The sequence below is a fragment of the Cyprinodon tularosa genome, unplaced genomic scaffold (genome assembly GCF_016077235.1).
Source record: "Cyprinodon tularosa strain WSP-4 unplaced genomic scaffold, ASM1607723v1 ctg41, whole genome shotgun sequence".
NCBI lineage: Eukaryota > Metazoa > Chordata > Actinopteri > Cyprinodontiformes > Cyprinodontidae > Cyprinodon > Cyprinodon tularosa.
In genome coordinates, this window is record NW_024039130.1 from 1,103,567 (window position 1) to 1,116,950 (window position 13,384).

The window sequence follows — 13,384 nt, forward strand, 5'->3', positions numbered from 1 at the left end:
GCACCACCTGAGACGGGGTATGCCACACCCCGGCGCTCACGCCTTTGTTGCCCCTGGCAACAACAGCCAGCGAGTTTGTATGCACACACGTGGGTGTGAGAGAAAGAATAGAGGCGTGCCTTTGTGCTGCGTTAGGTTCCAGAGGTAATGAGGTGCACACACAAGCACTTCAGTCTGGTTATGGAGCTGTAGAGTTGTTGTTGCCTCAGCATTTAATTGATTGTTGTAATTATTTGGAAGGGAAGGTCACTTCTACACCGAGGCTATCTGGAAGGTCAGTGTGATGCTGCAGGGACTGTCATCCTCTGGGGACCACACAGACCATATGGGTGTGTTTGTCAAAGAAGGAGATCTCAGAATCGCTTCAGAAAGTACATTTCACCTGTGTTTGCAAATAAAGAAGTACTGTAAGGAACTGGTAACTGTCACTTTATGTCCATGAACAAATTCAACAATGAATCTGGTTTTACTGTGACCCCAATTCCACTTCTTTACATGATTTTTTTTTTCATATCTTCATTTGTCTATAGCTGAGTCCTTTTTGCCAAATAACCTGACAAAGAGCTGGCAGCCAAACACTGTGTAGTAAATACCTATGAGTGCATTTGTATTTATGGATGTGCTAGAGTGTATGTGTGTAATTTTGGGACTTTCCATTCATTGGACAGATGGAGTGACTGTTATACTAGCTTGCTGGCATAAGCTGTAGTCAGGCTGGTGTGGCTGAGAGTCTGTTTTTTGTCTGTCTTAGTTCAAATGGATGCGAATATGAATGTAAGGAGCTTCTTTATGTATACATATATTCATAATATCAATCAGATGAGTAGGTGCATGTGTGTGTTCGGGATTTTCAAGTGTATCTTTATGAGCAGAAAAATAATACCTTCCATCAGCGTGTTCATCACCTCCCTCTAGCTCTGACCTTGGCAGGGAGTGCAGACAGGTCACTGAGCCAACTGTTTGTGTGATTGTGTGTCTGTTGTCAAAAAAATCTTACTAATTCACAGGGTCACTGAATGGCATATTAGGACACTTCAACAGAAAATGGACAAAGATAACCTTTGAACGAATGTTTGAAATTACATCCGAATTTGACACATAGCTCTTATCTAAGGCTGTTTTTTTACAAGGTTTTGATCAAAACGGTTTTAAAATGACGATGTGATATTTAGAAATCTAATAACAGTTTTTGGTTTTGCTTTTTGTTACATTTCAACTATGAGTTTTTTTTTTTTTTTGGATTGCATTTGCCACACCAATGTGCATACTTGTAAAGTAAATAAACAAACTACAAAAAATTAAATGTTCATATTTTAACAAATAAAAATATGAAAACTGTGGATGCATTTGTGCCATATATATGATTGCATATGCCCTGATTCTGTAATTGAATTCTAGTGCAGGTAATTGCTATTAGAAGTTATTTAATCAATAAATAGAGTGTATCTGGATGTAATTTTATTTTGTTATGAAAAAAAAATGGTTTCTGAGGATTTCAAAGGTTTATTACAGAACATAAGGAAGCCTAAAAAAGACTAAACAGCATACCTGAAGATCATAGATTAAGCTGTACCAAACAGGGTTAACTTGTCATTTGTAGCTGTTCTGAAGATATTTGGTTAGGTTATATCCAAGTAACGTCTTTCTATGGGCAAACGACGTGAAGACACAAACTAAACTGTTCATAATTTATTTTTTTTGATATGGCAGCATTCATAACATGTAGGCGAATCACTATCCCCAACCAAAAAGGCATCACATCTAGCTTTTAGCATCCGCTGTTAATTGAATCTCTCATTTCCATAACCCACTAAACTTTTGGTCCACTGGAAAACACCCTGATATTGAGATCATTAACTTTCTTCAGCAAATGGTCACAATCCTCTATTAAAATTTCAATAGAAATAAGTATATTCATTTATAGGAATATTGGTCACATTCAACCCTGCTTCTTGCCCATAGACAGCAGGAGATAGGCACCACCAACACTCGCGACCCCAGCTGGGATAAAGTGTGAAGGAAAATGGATGGATGGATGGATGGTGACATTTCAGACCAAAATCCAATTAGGAGTAAGTATGACACAGAAGGACTTCTGATTTGTTGTTAAAAGCCACTTTCCATGTACTTTGACAGAGCTTGAATTGAATTATTTCTAATAGAAATAAAAGCAAACATATCAGTCTCTGGATGTGAAATGTTAGTAGAGACAAACTTAAAAAAGGAATACGGCTCTAAATTCTACTAAAACTACAAAGGATTAGAAAATATATGCATGAATCTGCAAAACATTTTTTAAAATTATAATGAAGTATTCCAATATATCCTTTTTGGTGCTTCAAAGTCTTAGACAAATTGAGAAAAACTGAAGGAATTAAGCATTTTAGAATTTATCTGAGCTTGGTGGTAGTATATCTTCCCTAAATATTTCTTCAAATTTGTTAGGTTAAGTAAGATATATGTAGTTCCTGGTTCAGATAAAACAGTTGACTTACAAAGGCAAGTTGGAGGAATTAGATAACATTATGATCTACCAAGACTCGATGTAGTGACAAAAAATATTATATGTCCATGAGGAACAGGGACCCCTTTTTGTATCTCTTGTGAACTAGTAAGTGTGGCTAAATTATGATTAAGTGTTACATTCCATGTGATAAAATATAACCCATATTATAAATTCAAAACTTGCTGTATGGACACTGTCTTCAATGCATTTGCTGCTGAAACATCAGCTTTAAAGTAGGTGTTAAATGTTTACAGTCCAAGCTTTTAGAGCATCATCAGGTCAATCATAATGGGATTATCTAGCCAAACAAGGGTGTTAGCTGGCCATACAGAAACACACCTTTCTTTGGTTTATAACCCGCTGGCATGGCCACTGTCAAACAGCACTGCTGAAATATGAAATTTAAAGGATGTTATCATCAGCCAATGTGATGTGGTTTGTTGAATATCATTTCAGTAGTGAAGGTAACTTTAAAAGTTTGTCAGAAAATGTAATCCCAAATTAAAAACACATTTTTTAAGCCCTTAATTCAAGATGGCCCTGCTTTTAGTATATTGCAAAAGCATATTTTACTAATAAACGACCCTTGGACTTTTCCTGACAGAGCGGGAGAGCCATACAGGGGAAGTAATACAAGAACCACCAAGACAGGAAGTTGATTTTACTCTTAGAGATCTATTTGGAAGAGAGTATCGAGTCAAATGTTTGGTATTATCATCCAGTGGAAAGGCCCAATTATGAACTACTTTCAATTTTGTGGTAGAGGCCAGAAATTTCTTATTCAAAATATCTCCTATAAAATGTTCTGTGCCATTCCTTTGCTGTAACTGAGGGGTACCTGGTCAGCATGCAACTTAAACCTCAGTTATGCAAGAACCATTTGAGATGTTGCTCTTCTATATTTCCAGCTGTCATTGGGATAGGCCAAACGTTCAGTATGTTGGGCCAGAAAAGGTTTTCCTCAACATAAATACCAAATAAGTTGTTGGTTTGTAGATACCATCTAATTCTTGTTGAGATAACACACTAACTCCAAGACTAGAGTCTTCTCTACAGTTCTCTAACAGTGAGCTTTAGTAATTATTTTTACAATCCCTCCATATACATGTCTAGGGCCAAAAAAGAGCATCTACAGTAACATCTCTGCCAACCACACATATCCTTGCCAGATGCTGTTCAAACTCATACCTTCAGGGAAGGGATACAGAGCACTTACGGCTAAAATCAACAGCCGCAAGATAGTTTCTTTCCCCAGGCTGTCTCTATGATGAACCCAGCGCATGCCTCACAGCCAGGGTATTCAGATATGCTGGAACATTTAAGGCATTTGCACTACAATGACCCGCCATCTTTTAACATACTAAAAAAATGCACACTTGTACAAGGAACTTTTATTCAGAACTACTGCTTACTGACTTTGCCATTGCAGCTTATTTTAAAGTTTCCTATTTTGATTTTGGTTATGTTAGAATTATCAGGCTACTGAAATTAACATTTACTACTTAAGTACTTTTTACACTTCTTTAACATAATTACAAATAGTTGTGGAGAATGCTGTAGACAGAAATTTTCAATAAATCCAAATATGCTCCTGGACGTGGCTCATTTGTCAGAATACGGACATATTCTAATCTTTAACCAGGTGTTAAAAAAATAATTCACTAAGCATTCAATAAACAAAATGCTTCATATTAGTCTGACGTGATATTCTAATATCAAATGATGTATATTCAGTAGCTGTAAGTGGCAAATCATCTCTTTATAGAAATTAATTGTTAATGAAATAAATTAACTTTCAATGTTCAAATTTATTTAATGAGTTTGTACTGTATATACAAAATGTATATGCTAAATGTCTTGCCTCAATTTTAGTTGTTTACAGCTTGTCTGAGCCTCACCTGCTTTTATGTGGATGCTGGGGCTTCGGATCTTGCCTGCTTGATTCTCAGCGGTGCAGAAGTACTCGTTGTCGTGGATGATGCTGTTATAGGCAGAAGGGGAGAAAGGGTAGAGCTGGAGAGTGCCGTTGGCATGAACGTGGCGTATATGGGGCACGTCGTAAATGTCGTCTCCAGCAGCCAGGTACCAACGCAGGACGGCATGGGGGGCGCCGCCCGCAGGGCAGGGCAGGGACACCCCCACTGAGCTGGAGAAGGTCACTCGCTGCAGGGAGGCGTTCACAAAGTACAGTCGAGTGGAGACAACATCCTCACTGTTGGCTGTTAGGGTGACAAGGACGAGGAGAACCCGTAAGAGGTGACTTCAGGTTCCAAACAAGTATAAAAGAGACAGTCATAGTTGATTCTTAAATCCCAAGTAAAATCCCAAACACACACCAATCTACAAAATATTAAAAGACAATCAACATTGTTTTGGTTTTTGGGTTCTTTTGTTGTTGTTTTTTTTACAAGAAACACAGATTTACAAAAGCAGACATTTACCCCTTAAGACTATCAGCTAAATAAAATCCTTAGATTAATCAATACAAAATTGATACAATACAAAAATAATTCATATCAAAATCATCAATATGAATAACCATTAGTGTAAGAAGGATACCTATTAAACTGATTGTTGGCTTAAAGTCAGTTTTGGTTAATTACAATTTAATAAAGACAGAAAAACTAATAGTTTTTGGGAAATACCTAATGTGAGTATAGTTTCAGCTAAACCAGTCCTGTCTAACTTTGTAAGTCTTCTTTCGGTTGTTAAACTGCTCAAAAACATCAACTAGAGACACCTTACAGTAGGTAACACTAACCTTCTTAAAACTACCCCACTGCCTTATTACTGACTTCTATTCACATAACATGTATGCTCAGATTAAATAACAACCAAGTGGGCCTTGTTCAATAATTTACTCACATTTGAAGGTAACTAGGGGCCTTTTTTTATCCAAGGGTAGTAGTGTAAAAGGGAGCTTAAAATACATCCATATTCGCCTTTTCAGATTCGTAGGGTAGAAAAAGTCTTAAAGCCATTTTTTTTTTTTTCATAAAGTCTGCAGCTATAATAATTGGTCAATCCTGTAATAAAAAAACAACATTTTGAACTTGATGGTTGTAATTAAACAAAACAACTTTATCGACGTTCTAACCCATAATGTCTCACCTCATATGGATTATTCAACCATTACTAACATAATAAAATTCACCCATTGAATCCTTTGAATGTCTGGCTTTGTAGGGGAGGAAATATATCACGTAACTCCAGCCTGTTTTTAAATACCTGATTACGTTCTGTAACCTGGAGAAAGCTAAAGAAGTTGCTTTTTGTGATTTACATATCCTCAGCTGTACAAAGGCCTCTCTCTTGTGCTCTTTGACAAAAATTACTGGATGCCAAACATGCTTGCTGCAAAACACTACTGCTGTAAGTCAGTATCAGCGCTGGTCAGATACTCTGATAACATTCTCCTCCTCTCAAAATACCCTTATTTAATCTAAAGTGGGGTATTAATGCATCATTTTAGTCTGTGTGGTATATGTGTCTTTGGATGGGATTAGGCACGGAATGGGAGGGGGATATTGAGGATCATAAGGAAGTGCTGAGCTCAGTTTGGCTGCATGCCAGGAGGAGATGTAAGGCCTAAAGCTGAAGAATTTCCATCTCAGACACTGATGCTTAATTATTTCTTCTTTTTTATGGATTGTATCAACAACGCCTGGATTTATTCAATCCAATCTATTCAATTGTCTACATCCTCACAGAATAAAGACCCTCATACTTCACTGAGGGTATAAAGATAACCTGAATTTACCTTTAATCTTGAGGTTTTTACTTATCATCACCATTATTATTATCAATACCTGCTAAATACAAGATAAAAGAGAGATGTCCCAAATATATATATATATATATATATATATATATATATATATATATATATATATATATATATATATATATATATATTTTTTTTTTTTTTTTTTTTAAGATCTGAGCGCAAACCAACAATCAAAAAATCTGTAGCTTAATGTTGATGCAGTTGTTTGCATGGTTTTAGTGTGGGTTCTTTCTGCATGGCATTTGCATTCACAATACATGTGTTCCTTTTCACTGACACTGTTAATTTTCAGTTCATTCTATCTAGAAGGGAAACACACATTAATAGTTAAATAAATAAAATTAGATACTTAATATATGAATAACAAAGAAAAGGTAGAAAATGTTTTTATACAAGTTGAAAAAGTTAACGCATTCATATTTGTTTGTTCAGTTTTTTGGGTTTTTTTTTTTTAGACAGATGATGTCAAAAGGATGGAGATGTTATTGTTTAACCAGCACCTCACTTTTGATGTCAAACAAAACCAGCAGCAAAGGCATGGAAGTACAAAGATAAAGAAAAAATATATTGACTGCATGGATGCATCTAAATAGTACCGTCAAAGTATGTGTGCACGTGCAAGGTAAAGATGACAATCAGATAAAGAGATGATGTTATAGCAGCTATTCTAAAATAGGAATTTAGGTCAAGTTCAATCCATTGTGCTGTTTGATTCCGTGTCAGTCATTTTCAAAGGCTCTGAGGGAAACCTGTCTGCACTTTCAGCACCACGGAGAGCACTACAGTGTGATGCAGAGCAACACCTCTGAGTGACGCTAAAAGTACTGTAGGTAAATAGGGAGGAAGCCATCAGAAAACATCAATGACAATGACCTGCCCCTGTTGTCAGTTTCAAAATGACAAAAGAGTGAAAGAAAACAAAATATGGGTGAACTGCTTTTGGAAATAACCCACCAAGGGTGTAAAATTGCCTTTCGCCCACATACAACTGGAGATAAGCATCAGCTTACCATGACCCTGTTGGAAACTCTTAGAAATGGTAAATGAAAAGGCTCCAAATATCCCTTTCTATACTCCTGAAGGAAGAGTTCAGTCAGTTTCATAGAATTTATTGCCATTATTCATCTACACAACAAAAAAAAAATGTATTCCCTGTATCTTATTAAAAAAAGTTTAAGCGCAATTTAAAATTTGCTACAAAGTTTAAGAAATGATGGTACAATGTTTTAAATATTTAAAAGCCAGTCAGTTTCCTTTACCAGTTTGAGGGTAAATTCCTTTTTATTTAGGATGCATTTAATCCCAGCTATTTCTAAGTCCGTTAAGTGCCCCAGGCTTTATTTTTGCTCCACCTCCTGTAGATTAATAAACAACAATGAGCAGTCCTTATTCATTCAAGTACTGCACTATGAATCTGTCCTTCGAGGCTTGATTCTCTTATTACAGTGAATAATATCAATGTTATTCTATTTGAAACCAAAAGAAAAAGATTTCTTTGTCAGATGAATGATTAACCTATTTTTTGTGTTTCTAGTTTTTGAGGCAATTTTGTAGTTACATTTTTTGTATTGTGCGCTTCAATATATTTCCCCCACCACCACCACCACCACCACTTTTTTGCTGTGGATATGAAAATGGATTATGAATATGTATGCTTACAGAGGCAAGGATATTGCCTATGGTGAACCTCTATGCATAATGCAGCTTTTTCTGTCTCATCTAGATTCACTCAGACACACATACAGAGATGCACACAGACTGAAATTCACACCATCACCGTCCTGTCCATAGAAAACAGGGCAATAAATCCCTCTGCCTTTTTAACTCTTCTTTTTCTTTAAACATTCCCAGACAAAGTCACATAAAGGCCATTCCAATCTCTTTAATAGAAAGTTATATGCAAGTTTTTTGATGTAGTACACTATGCAGCTTCAATTGTGCTAAGAAGTTTACATACATTGTTTATATGCACGGATGTCATCCGAACAACAAAAGGCACAGAAAGAATTGCTGCACAATTCTTATTTAGTGTTTTTCCTAATCCTCCCAGATTCAAAACAAAGTCCAATATACATAGACCTGAAAAAAACAACATCTGTGGAGATGCTCCACTTACTTTATTGGTATTGATGTTTTTGGGTACATGCATTGAGCTTACACATGTTGGTTTCTACTGTATTTTAATGAAGGAAATACGGCTGGAATAAAATCAGACAAAAAAACACCATAGCTTTTTCTCTATGACAGCAACACACTTGAATCATATCAACATCTAACTACAATACATTAGAAAAACTTAGCATGTTGATAGAATAAACTATCTGATGACCCTGGGCCTCTTTTCCTCAATATAGTTTCTGACATTTAAATGACAGATTGTTATGTTAACTAAACTTTAAAAAAAAAAAAAGGTGTGGGTGTGTGTTTGTGTGTGTAAGAACTGGCACAGCTGTTTACGGAAAGTAGAAATGCATGATAGATCAGGATGAATATCAACATCAGAAAATTTTGGTCAATTTTTATGCATATCGATCTTAGTTTAATAAGTAAAACAGGACTCATATTAAAATGTATATTTATTCTTATTTATTTGCAGTTTTTCTTAGGTAGGGGATTTGTTTTGTGGTATTTGTTTGGTCATGTGACATTGATTGTGACAGGATTTTTGATGTTTAAAAAAGAGTAGCAATGTCAGCACAGTGGTATGTTTTTTTTTTATTGGAATATGTGATATATGATATCAGTAAATATTAGTTGTCCACCATAAAAGCAATATTAATATTGGATATGAATAGCGGCACAGATTTTCATATTAATGAAACCTTAATAGAATGTAGTTAAAAAGGAGATAAATCACACACTTGAGTTGTTAACCCGGTTAGCCATGATTGTAGTTGGATATTAGAGAAATTTTTATAACATAGTTGGTCAAGTGCGACCACAAAGGTAAATGTTAACTGACCTTATCATTTCGAAACCAGTTTTATTTCTCTGTTCTATCCTTGTACTTTTGCAATACCCAGCTATGTTCTAGAAGCAAGGGGAACCTCAACAGGTTGAGTTAACCCTTAATAGCTTCTGGAACGACAATTTCAAAGTCCACATTGAAACCAGTTTCACACAAACTTTAACAAAGAGAGTGCCAGTCAAAAATATAGGCTTGCTCCGAAGACATTTCAAGCACGACTGACATTTAAAGGTGCCCACAAGGACAAACCAAATGCTTTTTTTTATGAAAAAGAAAAAACATTGTAGTCAGAGTAAACAAATATTGAGCTTTGGAGGCAAAGTAGCAATCAGTCCAGGTTTTCAAGAGCAATGTATAAACTATTAAACAAGGTGTTGGCAGCATCATGCTGATGGTCTGTTTTGCTGTCAGTGGTGCAGCAGAATCGTACCCATTGTATAAATTAAGGAGCACTACTTACAGATTTTAACATACTTTGATTTGTGGGACCAGTTCATATTTATTAAAATTGTATATTCATATATTTATATTTATTCTTTTTCAGATAGGCATGAGAAATATTTAAAAATGCACATTAATAATATACTGATTTTGGATTGGTATAGCCCAAAGTCTCAGAGGGAATTTCTCTCTCTATGTCAGCAAACGTTAAAAGAAATTCTCTTTTTTTCCTCAGAAAAAAATTGTAGCTCAAAATAATTGGTGGCAAAAACATGCGCAAACAGGTGCAAAATAATGCAGCAGACACAGTTTATACAGTTTTCGTCTCAGCATTTGAGAATCCACATCCTCAAGTAGTAGTTTTATAGATGTTACCGACTGTGCGTAAAAGGAGAGCGCATTGGTGCAACCTGAAACCGCTGCTGCCCGGATTTCAAACCTGTTGACTGCGGTCAGGTTTAATTACTGTACGTCATCTACAAGAAAAAAAAAAAAGCATATTCTAAAAAGCATATATTTCCGTGAAAGTGTTTTGGCAGCAAGGCGCGTAAAGGCATTTTACTGCGCAAGAATATAAACTCAACGAACCAGCGTCCAGTTTTTGTGCGCTCACATTTGTCAAGTCAGTTTTATCAATGTTACTTGTTTTGCTTACAAGTAAACGCCTGAAAAGGCTGTTTTACCTTCGAAGCAGTTCTCCACGACAAATGGCCAATAAAGTGAGTGCGTTTCAATATCAACTGACTACGTATTAAGATACAAAGAATGAACGAGTCGTGCGTTCATTCGTGTGCTAAGCCAAGGGGTCTAGAGGTGAATACGTAAAATCACTGACATAAATCAAACTTGACTATGTGGCACTTACGTAAACGATAAAAGTTACTGGAGAAATTTGAAGCAATGAAACAAAATACTAGGTGGGTGACGTTGAATTTACCGGTACGCACTTGTCTTTAAATCCTTGATGAGGGCGGGTGCAGATGGTGACATCTGACTCCTCGCACCATGCTGCAGTAGCGCTACAGAAGGGTTAGTGGTGCGACCATGGCTACCCATATAAAAGTCCTGTCTGTCTGTCTGTCTTAAACTCGTTATAAATAAAATAATTTTAGTTCATTTTTGTTCCCAGACCTTTGATACATATTTTCAAATGTTATATAAACAACAGTATAGTTCCAACAGTGACAAATGAGGACACCTCTAGAAAGTTTTCAAGTTGTTGTCAAATATGAGCAGCTGAAAATCTTAACATATAAACTGACAATTAAGAAATGCAACTTATCTTTGAAACCAAAATCTCTTCTCTTAATCTGACGTTTATGCAATACAAGTTTCAGGCTGCCCGTATGAGGGGTTAGTAAATTGAGGGGGCAATCATCACCTTAAACCACACCTCTCCCCCATCTCTTTCATTTTATTGGTGCCATTCTAAACTCATGAAAATATGCCTCCTTCGTCGAGAGACGATAAATCACTACGGATTTTCCAGGATACGTCAGGTTTAATATTCAAGTCATGCTTCACTTATTCTTAAAGCTGTGCATATGTATTTTAGAGAATGCACCCTTCCTGCCTCCTTCCTCTTAGGGAAAACGATGTGAAGCTGAACCCCCACAAGGCGTTTTCTTTTAACATTTCTGCATAATAGCTGGGGTTTTGAAAAGCTTAACTTCGATGGATCTGATTCCCCTGTTGTTTCTTAGATCGTTTGATTGTAAAATCATTTACACCCACTTCCTTAGGCCCAGATCCGATCCGACAGGCCTGAGAGAGAAGTCCTATACATCCCTGAACTCCACACGACTCTGTTTCATTCCCACAATATGACCAGCAGCCCTCCAGATCATGATAAAGAAGAATCGGTGTATCCCTCCTCTGTTCCCACACTAACATCTGTCAATTTTTGCATCTCCATCTCCTCTCCTCGGACATGGGTGCAGGTGTGCTGGTATCCAGCCTACACAGCACCAAACGCTTATCAGTGATAGGTAGATAATCAAAACATAAACTGAGCTTTTTTTATAATCATATATAATCGATTCTACTATTAAAAAACCCCACAAGAGTCAAGCAAACGGTAATAAGCTGTACACAGTGGCGCGGCACTGCCTGGAAAATACGCAGTACTAAAACGCACGCATTAGACTTTTGTCTTTTGTTGTTAAAGTGAAAAATATTCTAAATGAATATATATATATATATAAAAGGTATGAGATATTTGTATCATGCAAAGGGAATGGAGCGCGGATCTCACAATGCAAAGGAACATTTGAAGTTTGTTTTCCACTGCGTTATCTACATCTCTCCCATCTCAAGCACTCTTTCCGCTCCACTGGCTGCTCGCATCCCTGAACCCTCCTCCCTTCACCACGCACACACACACACACACACACACACTCATTCAGAGGGGCATCTAAAAACACACTCACAAACACACCATATATTTTGTTCATTCACAGGACAGGGGGTTTTACAGTAAGTATATTCGAAATAGACCCTGTAATCCAATTAGATGTTACAAAAACAGAAGTCTCCCACCGCAGGTGTGCCCTGGCAGGGGCACATCCAAGGCCAGCGACAATACCATAACATAAAATACAAACCTTTTTATATATAGGCCCTATATATATATATATATATATATATATATATATATATATATATATATATATATATATATATATATATATATATATATATATATATATATATATATATATATATATATATATATATAAAAAACAAAAATAAAAAATTAATTATCACCTTTAAGTGTTAAGATTCGTTGTCATGCGTGAAGGGCAGTAAAAGGAAATTAAGATTATTCTGATTTGCTTTTTTTTTTTCCTTTTTATTATCTGTTTTCATGCTAAATCATACTTAAACAATGACATGTTTTAGTTTCATATAGGCATGAAAAACGACTAAATATCTCGTAGCCGCAGTATTTAGAGCAAGGCCAATCAGTAGAATGTGGTGGCACAGAAAATGGTGGATGAATAATTAGAGCAGGGATGATAACAACCGAGTCACTCCGACATTTTAGCAAAGGAAAACCAACTATAAATACATCGATTTTTGCGTTTCAAAACATTTCACTGGAAAACAATCTCTGAAAAACTTCTATCTCTTTAAAAAAAACAATTGATCCCTTGTTACTCTGCAATCACGAGAATTATTCAGATCTTCAAAATCATATAGATATTGTTTACACTTAAATACAGAAATCAAAAAATGAGATAGAGGGAAAATGGGATTTAACATTAAAACTCCATCCCGTGCCTTCTATATCCCTTAATACACACCATCTCTCTCACACCCACACATTCACAAACTCTCACTCTCTAAGATCTTGTTTGATCAGAAAAAAGACAGCAAAAGCTTTATACTATCATATCTACTCGGACTTTTCACACCAAACAGCCCTTCAGCTGCGGCCAGCATCAGCGCTCTTTATCATCACAGATCCTATCAGCCTCTTCTCCTATTCAACAGCCTCCATATTCACGCCACATCCACATATTCATCATGCAAAATAATGCTAATGCTGCTGCCTGTCCACTGGTTGTAGCAATAATTTAGTTTGTGGGCAACTTTAAATATCCATCTGCTGTTGTCGACCACGTTGCTTTGGATTTTATATCTATAGTGTGATCTGTGTGATTTAATTACGCTTCATAAG

The 13,384-nt window shown here is 36.1% G+C and overlaps 1 protein-coding gene across 3 annotated transcripts in view; it reads right to left on the reverse strand.

Annotated features, from left to right (window-relative positions):
* The window catches only part of LOC119792101 (Down syndrome cell adhesion molecule-like protein 1 homolog), a 139,105-nt gene that overhangs the window by 125,191 nt on the left and 530 nt on the right, over positions 1 to 13,384 (reverse strand). For all 3 annotated transcript variants that reach the window (XR_005281939.1, XM_038298569.1, XM_038298568.1), the window contains exon 2: positions 4,405 to 4,725. Coding sequence is in view for 2 of the 3 variants with exons in the window: in XM_038298569.1 (XP_038154497.1) it covers positions 4,405 to 4,725 (321 nt within the window). In the remaining variant the exon portion in view is untranslated. The remainder of the gene's footprint in view (positions 1 to 4,404; positions 4,726 to 13,384) is intronic.